Below are 13,980 nucleotides of genomic sequence, written 5' to 3'. Positions count from 1 at the left end.
TTTTGATTCTTTCATTGCCAATATTTCGGCATATGTGTTCTGTAAACAATAGATTTGCTACAAACATGGATCTTGTGCAACTTTTTATTTATTTAAGCTAAATATTAGGTATGTAAAATTGCTACATATAAAGTACTTATACCGTTGTGACACTTGCTATCTTTGCCGGATGGCGTTATTCTTACAAAACTTAGAGGATGGACCAGCGTCGTCATGGAGATGGACTGCCTGGAGGTAGTAGACCTCTGGAACACTCGCAGTTCCCGTTCTGTTGTGGCACCTATCCTTCTGGAAATTGGTGATTTATCTTCTAGTTTTAGTTCTTTAGTTCTTTTGTTATTCAACATGTTCCTATATCTTCCAATCTCTCGGCTCACCTTTACGCTATGCGAGTTTGTTCGCTGCAAGTAACCGAGGCTCGGACTAATGATGTACCTCCTTTCGTTGACCGAGGCTGACTGTGCTAGGTGTGCTTTCGTTGAATAAAGAACCCCGAATTCCAACTCAAAAAATGAGCACTAGAAAGTAGTAACTGATGCCATACCGTGTAGATTGTTATACATGGAAAATAATGTTTTGGAAAGTGCAGACCCCCCCCCCCCCACCCACCCAAAAAAGTACCCCAGGATTTGGTCTGCTGATTTTATAATTTCCATGTATTAAATAGTAGTACTGTTTTACCTTTCATATTATAAAATGAAAAATACAAGTTAGATAATTTAAACACTGGATTTGGTCTGCTGGTTTTATTTAATTTCCATGTATTAAATAGTACTGTTTTACCTTTCATATTATAAAATGAAAAATACAAGTTAGATAATTTAAACACTGGATTTGGTCTGCTGGTTTTATTTAATTTCCATGTATTAAATAGTACTGTTTTACCTTTCATATTATAAAATGAAAATTACAAGCTAGGTAATTTAAACACTGGAGTTGGTCTGCTGGATTTATTCATCTTCCATTTTGTTCTACCCTTTCTTCCCACTCTTGAAAATCCCTTTGCCTTTTCGTAGCTGGGAGGCTTCCAGGAAGTTTCCTCCGCACTAACGTACATGGTGACAGTGCTATGTGCACACAGCTGTTACACTAAAGTACAAGTGTGCTGGTCTTTCTTTTCCTATGATTTTCCGTGATGTTATTCTAGTGGCCAATTTGAGAAGGTGGGCATGATTTCCATATGTCTTTTCCTTAGCCGTGTTAGGTTTGCTTCCTGAAAAAACAATGCAAAAGGCTAGCTATGAGATAAGCATGTTGGACTCTCACGAAAAGAAACTGTAGCTGTGCATGAGGCATCCACTTCCCAACAAATTATTTCACTAAAGAACATAGTTTTCTTTTCCCTCTAGGGCATACCTTCTCCCATCAAATCAACAAAGCAGCACTTACTTTTTTCACTTGAAGCATACTTTATTATATTAGTATATTTCTTGATAGGCCGGCATAATGTCGCTGTATTGTGCTAAAAAAAACAGCAAGATGATTGAAATTACCAATTCAATAGGCCGGCCAGCTCAAGATAGCTATAGTCATTTGACCCTGCCTACCGAGAGAACTCATCAGCCCCTCTTGGGAAAAAGAAAGGGAAAAAATTAAAGAACTGATCAGACGGAGCAAGTCTTTCTTTTTTCCCTATCAACTATAGTACTTCCAAGATAGTAGTAACAGTTATTTTTTGCATGTTGCAAAGTTGGGACTTCTTTCCAGCAAAACATAAGTGGGGAACACATTTCGTTAACTCAAGTACAACAGTTTTTCATGGAAAAAATGGTCAGGTGGTAGTGCTATTATATTTAGGTTTAGAACATATAGCAGGTGTGCAGCCATACTACACGACCAGTACTTCTTTTATGTTGTGACAACTAATACTTTCTTTTTTTAACACGGTACAGACGCAAAAGCCCTTATATACACGCGCATACACTCACCCCTATGACCGCACACACACATCCTATCCCATGAGTACCTTTGAAAGACTGAGTCGACATATCATCCCACTAAATGTGCATTGCCGGAAATCCTGAAATAAATTCAGGAATAAATGCGAATACCAGGTCTTGAACCCTGGTGGGCTATGGGGATATCACAGTCCCTCTAACCATCCAACCACAGGTTGGTTCGCGAGACGACTAATACTTTTTGGAAACGGGCTTTCCATGACTTTTGTTTCAGAGGGAAATAATAAAATAGATAGAGTACAAAATTTTGCGCAGGGAGGCAGGCATGCCGCATGCATCTGGTGGCTTGGCTTGGTGCGCGTGGCAAAATGGGCGGTTGGCGCTGTTGCCGGTTGACCTGCTCAGCGGCTGGCTCTCGTCGGCTACCGGCCAGTGGCGACGGTGGGCCAGCGCGGCGGTGGACGGTAGCCTGCCGGTCATCGGCCAGCAGTAGCGGGCGGGGCCGTCCGGCCGGCCGGAGTAGCCAGCCGCATGCCCTGCCTGGTCGGCCAGGCAGCCGTCTCCGGCACGGCAGGCGGGGGCGGGGGGCCCGCCACTCCGCGTCGTCCCAGGATGAAGAGTCGTCTGATCTGGCCCGCCCGTGGCGACACAGCGGGACACGTGCGGCCCCGCGCGTGCGTGCGACGCGGTCCGTGGCCTGTGGCTGACCTGAGCTGACAGGTCAGCCGTCACGCGCGGCCGGTTCAGGCAGAGGGGTCACGGGCCGGCCGGCCGGCTCCGGTCGTTTGTGAAGCCAGCAGCGGTTCCAGATTCGCCGATGCGCAGTGCCTCTGTGCTGGTGGGGCCAGCGACGTCAACGGGTGAGAACCGTACACATACTGTGGTGGTAACTTCATTTGATCATCCAGCAAAAAAAAGAGTTAAAAGCACGGCAGGCCCAACAACTTGTCCGCCCCGTGATGGTCTGGCCCAACAACTTGCAAAAGCTCACTCCGCCACCCAGAAACTATACCCCGATGTGCAAAAAAATCCAAGCCCAATCACGAAGCGACATCTGGCGCCACGCTGGCGCAGGCGGGCCGAGGCGGTCGTCGCGCGACTTTGCAGAAACCCTCCTCGTGCTGGAATTAATTAACCCGCACTACACAGCTGGGCTGCACGCGGAAAATATACAAGTAGGGGCTCGTATCGTTTCCTATTCCATTTTCCGCCCTCGTCTCTTTCGGCTGAACTCGCGCGGTGGCGACGATTGCAGTTCCTGATGACGTCAGCCACCTTGGCGACGTCGCCGGCGAGCTTTACGGCCATGGAGCCGCCCGAATCCGTCGGTTATGTGCGGGATCCCGGAGCTTTCCCTCCTGATTATGGTACGCTCCTAATTCTGCATCTTTCCCTCTCTCTGGGGTACTTTTTTTGGGGCAGGGGTTTGGTAGGGTTTTAGAGAGTTAAAAGTATGGCAGGCCCAACAACTTGTCCGCCCCGTGATGGTCTGGCCCAACAACTTGCAAAAGCGCACTCCGCCACCCAGAAACTATCCCCTGATGTGCAAAAAAACCCAAGCCCAATCCCGAAGCGACATCTGGCGCCACGCTGGCGCAGGCGGGCCGAGGCGGTCGTCACGTGACTTTGCAGAAACCCCCCTCGCGCTGGAATTAATTCAGTACGCAAGACTGGCTGTACTAAGACAAAACACTACTCGTAGTCTGTTGGCATAGCACAATAGAGCACAGCAGCAGGTCTTGGGTTCGATACCCAGGCAAAACCATTTTTTTGCTATTTTTAACATATAAAAGTTTGCTGTCAGAATGTGCTTTACATAGAGATATAGACAGGTAAAATGACTGACAAAATTCAGAGATATACACAGGTAAAATTCAGAATGTTCAGAGATGTACATAGAGATATTCAGAGATATACACAGGTAAAATTCAGAATGTTCAGAGATATACATAGAGATATTCAGAGATATACATAGAGATATTCAGAAACACATAAGAGCACATATTTTAACCAGCAAAGAGTAGCTCAAACATCATTTAAACAAGTACAACATATAAGAGTTTGCTGCCACAAAATACATCACTAAAGGAAGTTCATTCATGAACTCTTACATTTGCTGCCACAAAATAAAGTTCATTCATGAACTTGCACTCTTCTCACATGAAATTGACAGACTCTTGCAAGGATAATTCAAACATCAGCTGGACCATTCAGATCTGGAATTTGTGTTGGCATGTCTTCTCCAAAAAGCATGTAATACGCACCCATGCCAACATGAAATCCTCCCCTGCCAAAGCCTGAAGATGTGCCAACACCAAATCCTCTCCTGCCAAAGCCTGAAAATGTGCCAACACCAAATTCTCCCCTGCCAAAGCCTGAAGATGTGCCAACACCAAATTCTTGACCCCTGCCAAGGCCTAGAGATGTTGATCTTCCTCTCCCCCTCCCAGCACTTGTTGATCTTCCTCTCCCCCTCCCAGCACCTGTTGATCTTCCTCTCCCAGCACCTCTCTGCCTTTTGTTACCTCTAACAGCTGTTGTAGATCCTTCAGCTTGATCATTTCCTCTTGTTGCCCTTGTAATCCTGCCTATGTTCATTTCAGTTGTAACAGCTCTAGGCTGGGGAATTGCAGCACCAACAGCTGCAACAAAAGAGGATTGATCTGGCAAGGGGCCATGGTTTCTGTTGGGAGCATTATATGACCTCTGCCTTTGTGCCATGCTGAAAACCATAGACTCTGGTTCTTGACTAGGATCCAGGATAGGGTTTGCCAAGTGAGGGAATATGTTCTGCACATACAAAATGAATGTGACTTAAGTAAATCAGGCTAATGACACCAACAACTATAATTTATGCACAGTTTGAAGAGGTAACAAGAAAAAGTAGAATATAGGAGGGCGCCACCGCTTGGGCGCCACGAAGGCCACCACAACCGCCTCGTCGGTTTGCAAAGCCGGCGACTTGCCCGCTTCGCGGGGGCATAGGCCACGACCACCGTCTTCCCCGCCCCAAAAACCAACTCTGATACGTGCCTCACAGCGGCAGAAGGAGTCTACTCTTCCCCTCCCGCTGAAGTATATCCCTTTGGGGCTCACGGCGGTCCTATGAGCGGGTTGCCAAACATATGGAAGACATGTCGTGGGATTGGAGATCCGCCGCGGCCGGCGTTAGACTAGTTTTAGCCTAGTTCAATATAGTTTAGTTAAAATATGTCTGAAATTTCAATGTTTTCATCCGGTTTGTATGAAAATTATCCGGTTTGCATGTAATTCGTCCTGTTAGTTCAAACCCTGCTTGAAATATATGCAGATAGCTTTTGGATGGTTGTCTCTCGCATCAGGGTCCGCTGGTGGATGTGGTGAGCGGTTTGCGGGTCAGCGTTGGGGATGTCCCAAGAAAACAAAACAATTATAGTAGCCCAAAAAGTTGCGTTTTATTTTCTGCTCTCTTTGAAACAAAAAATTATTTTCTGCTTGGCCTTATGCCCGCAACCAAGGGCAAGCCGCGCGCTGGTAAAGTGGTACGTGAAAGGTGGGACATCCATGCAGATGGCCCGGCTGCGGGATCATGCATGTCCGGCCGGCCGTGGATCATCTCTGATAGTACTACTCATGGTGGGGAGTAACTTGGACTATTAACATGCATATGTTACTAGTCTATATTATTGTCTTTATAGTGACGAGTAACGTATGTGTGGTGTCATTTATTAGCTTGTAAACTCATTTTGTCATGGTATGTGTGATGTTACTCAGTAACTAGCTATATGTTACTCAATTTATTTGTCTCCTCATTAAATCATTGTCATATAAGCAAATTTGTTGAGTTAGATTTTATATTACCACTGAAGTTACTCCCCTGGATAATATGAGGATCACGCCCGCAGAACAGCTCGTCGTGGTCACGGATAAGCTTAGCTGAATCAAAAGGCAACCCAACCAAACCAACCACAATAAAACGAACAAACACGCGGCACTGCAGCTAGTGCTCCGGACGCACGCACGCACACACGCACACTAGGACATTGACTCTCCGCAGGCTCCCTGCAGAAGCAATGGCGTCGCCACCATGGCACCACCACGGAGGATACGCGCGCGATCAGGTGATCAGTCGAGTTCAAGTGCGTCGTATGAATTGTGATTGCTCTTGCTCGCCCGGGGAAGTGGAGCCAGTCAGCCAGCCAGTAGGTAAGCCGGCATGTCAACGTATTCTCAGTCGCCCGACACGTCACCCCGATGAAAAGGAATCCCATGTACTCCACTATATAGCATGGATAAACAACGAAGTGGATGGGGATTAACTAGGCGACCGGGAGCTCGATCAGTTGATCAGATTAACTATAACAAGGCCATGGCCGCTAGGCACCTAGTTTAATTTAATTTAATTTATGCAAAGCATCATGAGCCGCGCCCGCGCTCTCTGACTGGTTACAACTACGTTATCTTTCGAGAAAGACTGTTTACATGATTGGCAGCAAGACTTGTATCAACAAATTTAAAATGTCCAGCAGAGACATTTGCTAGGTGCCAGCTGGGGTACGTAGTGTGTGGGACTGAACTTGAGTTTCCTTTTGGGCAACACAAAATAACCTTATCATCCAAGTAAACTAGTCCCTAGCTATACACTGACGGTGCTTCATCACAGTCGTCCGGTCAAGAGAGGGACCAACAACTCCACAAGCAATGACTTGACCTTGGACTTTGAGGCAGGGTCACCAGCTCTAGTCTTTCTACTCCCAAACAAACTCGAACTAGTATTACTATTACCCAAAACCATAGATAGGAGAGCTATCAACATAATATATCATGTTGCTTGCTTGCGTCCCTCCCTCGCCCAAGTGAACGGCCAATCAGCAGAGCCATGGGCGTCATCGCTCACTTGGAACAGCCAGCGGCACTCTCCAGTTTCCACCCGGGGCAAAGCATTCAGCCAGGAAATGAGCACCACGGAAAGCGATCGCTTCAACGTCAAACTCCAGTGGAAGGTGGAAAAATCGCCGCGGAAACGTCTCGTCCTGCAGGCAGAGTTATCATCCTACTCTAGCTGAAAGCAGCCCGGCAGAGGCTGGAGTCTAGTCTAGCATCAGAAAATGTGTTGCCCACTGATGTGCCCTGTCATTTTTATTTCATTTCTTGGTTTCACAATACTGTGCTTTGTGCTATAGCGCTGGGAGAATGCTGGATCTGAAACATTCGACTTGCAGCGTCGATTGATTAGCGTAAGCAGAGCAACAGTGCAGAACTGTACATTAAGTAACTGTCAATAGGACGACACATCAGTGATCAGTCAGTGTCAGCGTTGATTGATTGCCACAATTCTGTTTGTGATTTTGGCACACGTTTTTTTTGGGGGGGTTCTCGGAAAGAAGCAGTTTGAAAAGGTTCAGTTGTACGAAATGATATGAATTTCCAGGTCCCGGGATTTCTTACCATCAAGCTGGTTAAAGGCCAGTTTCTGCCCAACTGGTGTATCTCCTTATTCCAACGATTATCATTCCAAAGTCCAAAGTATAGGTTACAAAACAGAACCGAGCACAGTCTGACCCAACTATTCTTATACTCTGCAATCCCCTTGCACCGCCGCCGCCAAGTGGATGGGGGATCATTCCTAGGGGAAAGGATTCCCCGGTATCTAAGATCACTATAATCAATATCGGTATCATGTTGGAAAAAAAAGTTCGATAATATGCCGCCACTGCTCTCAGGACACAAAAAAATGGTGCTATGATATAACCCGCCGCATCAATGCATATCGGCCTCGGTGTCGTTGAGCCTGCAGCCTTTTGTCTCGAAAGGGAAGAACATGACAGCCACCCCCGAGAGGAAAACCACGAGCTCGAAGAGGAGGATCGCGGTCGTCTGATGGCAGTTGTGCACCAGAGCAACGGCGACGAGGGGGCACAGAATGCCGCCGATCCTGCCGACCGAGCTGGCGACTCCGATGCCTGTCGTCCTCACCGAGGTTGGGTAGATCTGGAAATGATGAAGCGAAGATGTGAATACTCTACTGTTCAATTTTAACACCTGAGAAGAGGGTTCAGCCTTGGTTTCAAGACTGGCTGTCGAAAAGAGGAGTAGAACAGAACTAACCTCGGGAGCGTATATGTATACGATTGTGAAGCTCGCAGAAATGCAGAGCCGGGCACCGAATAATGAGATTCTTGTCAGTATTTCTGTGCGGGAAAACACTAGCGGGAATAAAAAGACACAGCTAGTGAAGAGCATCGAAGCCATTGAAAGCCTTCGCCCAATTCTATCCACGATCATGATCGACACGAATGACCCTGGAATCTCTGTTTCAAGAAAACATGGAAGAACCGGTCACCAAAGTAAGACTGTATGCACTGGAAAGTGATTAGCATACAGAAATTGTGTAAGAGTGAGAACAGACCTGCAAAGCTAGAAATAAACACGTTTTTGTACAGGCTTGAGTTGTTCGAGTGTACAGATTCAACCTCCTGTTTTGCACATATCCTATTTCCGTTACTTAACTCCGATGTCAACAGAACAATACCATAATACGAAAATGCATTCCCGAAGAAAGCCATCCACAGAAGCAGAGTTGCTCTGAGCAATTTTGGTGACAACAGCTTAGAAACAGACTTGAAACCTCCAAAATCGGAACCTTCGTCTTCCTTGATGTTGTCGTTTTCTTCTTCTTTAGCAGCTTTAGCAGTAGCAGACAGAAGCGTTGCAGACTCGGAAACTTCATCTAGCTCAATGTTCTTGTCAGAAACAAGCTTACCCGAAGGGAGTTGTGCACTGTTTAACCTTGCCATTTTCTCCAGTACATCCACAGCCTCCATTGTTCTGCCTTTCATGCAGAGGAACCTTGGCGACTCGGGTGTGATAGCATAAAACAAAAGCAGGAGGAGAGACGGCACAGATGATAATGCTAGCAACCACCTCCAGCCATACTTGGGCATAACTACCTGCCATTACCATGACCAAAATTAGACACAAGAACAACATGGTGAAGTAATCCAAGTCAAACATGTCCGATTTCACCACGAGAATATATGCCTCTCTGAACTAAAAACTGCCTACGCAGAACAGGATACATTGTCAAATTTTAGTAGATGTTCTAATCCACGTATCCATGTGCAGATACAGAGGGACCAGACAGGTACTTGTCAGTATTGTTTCAGAAATGTTTCAAGGGATTGATAAGCATAACCAAGTGTCAAAGACTGTCAACAATCTGCATTTTCTGACCTTTTATGCCCTTTTGATAGAAGTTACTTTCCAAAGTGACGTTTATCATGTATGTTGTTTACTGCTGGTATACATTAGCACTATTCATAACGCCAGTTTCTGAACATGGAAGGAGAAAAATTATACCCATGCAAGCGAAGCCTCGAAGATGGTACCGACAGTCCAAAATGCTGAGAGTACCACCATCCAAGTTCCTCTACTTGGAGCAGGAACAAATTCCAAGAACCAAGATCCAAGAACAGGTCCTCCTCCCAAGCCAATACCAACTAAAAACCGTAGAGCCATTAAAGCTACATAGTTTGGAGAAAAGGCACTCAGGAATCCAGCTCCACTCGTCATAATGGCAGTAAAGAGAAACCCTTTCCTGTAAAATCCAAACACAACAGAATATAAGAGCTTGTATGAGCTAAACAAGAAGAGTAAAAAGAATCAGGAAAGGTTTATGCATTAAATTTAAATAGGCATTCCCTACTTTTCACATCTGTAACTATTCAAGGATCTATGATGAAAACAGTTTGGAGATTAATTTTCAAATTGGCATAAAAATTACAAAAGTTGGGTATTAACATCAGTGCTTTGCCATTTCCGAAGCAGTTACTGTTGGTAACCATAAGCAGAATCTGTGAGTGGAAACCAGGATGGATTGCAACATTATGTTAGATATCACCAAGAGGGAAATGGTCATGTGTAATTTGTGCGACAAAGTTGCATGAAAGAAGTAATGAATAGACCTGCCTCCTTCCATAGTTATCTGAGACCACACCCCAAGAGTAAGCTCCTATTAGCATTCCAACAAAAACAACACTTGTAATCATGCTTTCCTGGTGAGCAGTAAGATTCCATTCTAACTGAACGGATGGACCAACAAATGATAGCAGCATCATCTCCATTGCTTCTGCGATTAAGCCTATCCCAGCATAGGAGAGAATCAATATTTGGTACTTCCCAAAACCTGAAGATATAAGGGCGTCATCCACAGTATATGTGGCTGATTGTTCGTCCTCCATCTGGAAAATAGATATCATACTTGTTATTCATATAGCATCGGTCAGCAGAGTAAATCTACACATCTTATATCTAAGTCCAAGGCTGAAAATAAAAATTGGTGCACTTATTTTAGGGGCTTTATTACGCGGGTTTAATAAACATTTGCATTTTCCATTCCCTCAATTTATATGCAAAATCTAGCATGAGACGAGAAAAAAAGACATGTCTGAAAAATTGTAAGAAAAGGACAGGCGGTACAAAAAAGGACAGCCACACTTTTCTTGCCCCGCTCCATTAACTGATGAACTGATGCATGATGCATCATGTGTTAGGCATCAATGCGTTGGATATCAGATAGATCATACTAGATCCAAAAGCAGTGCAGGCACGCTTTCTACTAATGTCCAAGCAACTTAAGCGTTAATACACACACACACAAACAGGATGACTGCATGTATCATGAGTGTTAGGCATCGATGTGTCGGACATTAGATAGATCATAGATCCAAAAACATTGCAAGCGCACTTTCTACTGTCCAAGCAACTTAAGCATGAATACACACAAGAACAGACCCACCAACCAATCCACCAACTGTGACCAAACAAGCACATGATAATTCAGAACAAGCACCTAACAAGAACCAAAGCAAAGTCCAGAGAGCATCAATGGTAATAGCGACGAGAAGCATTCGGCGCATCGCATTGTCACAATCTGTTTACGTGCTTTGCGCGTTCCTGAAGCAAACGGTCAACTCGCCACCGACACGGGCTGAATCTGAAGAAATGGGGGTCGTGGATCCTCACCATTTCGATCGAGAGCTTGCCGGCCGGATCAGAGGGTGGCTTGGATAGCATTGATCCTCAGCAAGCTGGGAGCATCAAGCTCGGCCCTCGCCTCGCGCCTGGCGCCCGAGTGCCTGCCCGCCTGGCCGATTTCCTCGGGCGGCCTTGTCCTGAGAGATCCAAAACAAGAAACGGAGGCACGCACGTACGGATCACGCCACGAGGCCACGCAACACGAGAACGGGAGCTTGGCGAGAGGAAGAAGAGGAGAGGAGGGAGCAAACCGGAGGGAGGGAGGGAGGAGTGCGTTTCTTGGATCTGCAGCGTCGCAAGAACCGCGTGATCCGGCGGGGGGGGGGGGGGTGGGCTGGATCGGCCGGGCGGGGACGGAAATGGGCGAGGAGGGATGGGAACGAAATCCTGGCGCCGGTTTAGGAATCGGCGAGAGTCTTGTCTGGTGATTTGTCTCCTCCGACGTTGCGGGATGGGTGGCGAGTCTGGGTCGTAGGTTGGCAGCGGCGTGGCCCCTGCGGTGTGGGGATGGATGGGGGAGGGAGGAAGGAGATGCGAAGATGCGATATGGAGCCCGCGGCCCGCGGTATGACCGGACCGTCCCGTCCCGTCCCCGTGGAGCTTGGAATTGGGAACGTGCCCGCAGTCAACGCCGGGGTACAGCGCGCGGCACATGGGCGTGTGATGACTTCGGCGCCTTGCGTGCTGCCACGGCGTCGTCGGCGAGGTACGGCTCTCTCCGTGAGAGCTACCGGGCGGCTGACCGTGTCCGGGGACGAAAGGTTCGGCGCGCGAGTTTGACTTGATCTGTGCGTTGCGTTCGTGTGTACCCCTCCTACTCGTTCGCAATAAGCGGCGAGCCATGGAATAAATATTTTTCTGAAATCAGAAAATCCAGCAATCAACAAGTCTGACTGTGTTTGTGAAAATAGTATCATTTTCTTCAGCATACTTGCATCATGAAAATATGAGGTTCTAGAATGGAGAACCTTGCAAGAGGATAGTACAACATATACTCCATAACACAGTTGAAGTGCCTCAGTTCAGAACCTAAGACAATATCAGGGCCGTCCCTGGGGTATGGCCAGAGGGGCGACGGCCCAGGGCCCAGGCCGGAGGGGGGCCCATGATGTAGTACACATATAAATATAGCCCAGCACAAAATAGGCAATGGAAAAAATCAAGACAGGAAAAAAACAAGATGGGCTAGACCCATCAGATAGCTAGAAACGCAACTCACGGATGCACTTACGTGTGAAACTTGTTTCAAAAAAAAACTTACATGTGAAACAAATCAATCGAAACTCAGAAGATCTGGCTTTTGATTCTTGAAAAAAATATATGGTTTTTCCTTTTCGTGGCTCGTCGGTTCGTCTTAGTTGTCCCATCGGCCCGTGGCTCCATCGCTCCTCGCTCGGCGCCTCGGCTGCTCCCGCTCGTTGTCGTTACTTGCCGCTGCGAGCAGCAGTCCGGCAACCCGGCCTTCCGACAGTATGTTATACGTATGTCAGCGCAGGACAGTATGTATCTTGTATCCATGTTTCTGATCCATTCATCCATCCGCCCCAATTTTATTCAACTATCCATCGATGATTCATCCCACGAAGTTTTAAAATTTTTATGTATAATTTTCCAATTCAATCTTTCACGGTATGTATTCTATCATCCTAATTTTTGTCATTCTGTGTACATATCTAGGGTTCTGATCATCCGATCTATAAATTTCTAACTCTTTGTATACTCTTTGCTTCATAATTTTTTGACATTAGCCAACAATCATCAGATCTATACTTTTTTTTCATTTTGTGTGTATGTCTAGTTTTATTTTGCAATCTTCTTAGTATTTCTATCGTAATATGGCATTGTGCAATAATTATTTGTAGTCAAATTTTAAACTAAAGATGTGATTGAAAGTTTACTTTTAATATTATGCAAATGAAGTTATATATATACTTGTTTATGTATCACGCATACACATAATATATATACGGTCTTACGACTTAGGGGCCCATATTGTCGAGTTCGCCTAGGGCCTCCGGAAACATAGGGCCGGCCCTGGACAATATATGGTGCTACAACTAAAAGCTATAACAAAGAGCATCATAAAATAACTTCTAAAGTGATATCCCCAACAACAGAGAAAGTTACCAGCCAAAGTGGAAGAAACATAGATATCTGGTTACCAGCCATTACAAGAAACACAAATGAGTTTGTCCATTCCAAGAAACACAATTAAGTCATCACAGTCAACAAAAGGCCATAAAATATCTGGTTATGTGTCCTTGACCGTTGAATTGTACTCACTCCGTCCGAAAAAGTTTGTCCCTGAAATGGATGTATCTAGCACCAATTAGTGCTAGATACATCCATTTGAGGGGCAATCTTTTACGGACGGAGGGAGTAGTGATAACTTGTGGTACTCTTGATATATATACATCCATTTTAGTAGCAATACTGAAAGTATAAATGAATTACAATGGTGAGTGTTATTGATATATAACGAACAAGACTCTCTTTGTAAAGAGATTTAAAAAAGGGGATGTACATAAGATACAATCAAAAAGTTTTGTCGGGAATACCGGAATGATATAAATATTTCAAACCATGAGTATGATTTGAAATAATGTATCAAGTTGCTGAAATTTGATACAGTAATTGGATAATTTGGAATTTATCAAGAAGCTTGTGGATAACAAGAAGTTTAGTGGGGGCTCTATGACATTTTTTATATTACATATGTATGACATATCACTTGATCAGAAATGATATAAAGTATATTAGCACAAAAGATTAAAATCATGTTTCTAAAAAGGACTTAGAATTATTGGATGAAAATCTATATAGATAGATTAAAACATCTCATTATGCTAAGACATGTATTGTGATAAAGTTTTAAAGAAGTTTAAAAGGAAAAAAAGTTTTCTCATAATGTCACATAGTATAACACTATGCAGAAATCAATAGTTGATGAGCATGTGTGGATGAATAGAGTTCAATTTACTTCACAGATTGAATTCATCACATACTATCAAATGTACAAAGCCATATGTTTCATATGAACAAATCGTTAAAAATAAATACCATGGTG

At 45.1% G+C, this 13,980-nt stretch overlaps 1 protein-coding gene across 3 annotated transcripts; it reads right to left on the bottom strand.

Moving 5' to 3' along the window:
* Positions 1-7,347: 7,347 nt before the first annotated feature.
* On the bottom strand, positions 7,348-11,654 carry LOC125539528 (organic cation/carnitine transporter 7). 3 transcript variants are annotated; one of them, XM_048703004.1, is made up of 7 exons: positions 11,165-11,654; positions 10,902-11,050; positions 9,846-10,117; positions 9,237-9,474; positions 8,287-8,827; positions 7,986-8,188; positions 7,348-7,868 (listed from the first exon to the last, which is right to left on the bottom strand). In XM_048703004.1, the coding sequence occupies exons 2-7, from the start codon at positions 10,950-10,952 to the stop codon at positions 7,638-7,640; spliced, it is 1,536 nt and encodes a 511-aa protein (XP_048558961.1). In that variant the 5' UTR covers positions 10,953-11,050; positions 11,165-11,654; the 3' UTR covers positions 7,348-7,637. The 3 variants fall into 3 exon arrangements, with proteins under 3 accessions (XP_048558961.1, XP_048558962.1, XP_048558963.1); XM_048703005.1 differs by having other exon boundaries at positions 10,902-11,654; XM_048703006.1 differs by lacking the exons at positions 10,902-11,050; positions 11,165-11,654 and having other exon boundaries at positions 9,842-9,988.
* Between the last annotated feature and the right edge of the window lie 2,326 nt (positions 11,655-13,980).

Source organism: Triticum urartu, chromosome 2, assembly GCF_003073215.2.
Source record: "Triticum urartu cultivar G1812 chromosome 2, Tu2.1, whole genome shotgun sequence".
Classification (NCBI taxonomy): Eukaryota; Viridiplantae; Streptophyta; class Magnoliopsida; order Poales; family Poaceae; genus Triticum; species Triticum urartu.
The sequence above is the reverse complement of the archived record's forward strand: the minus strand, read 5'-3'. Positions and strand labels throughout refer to the sequence as shown.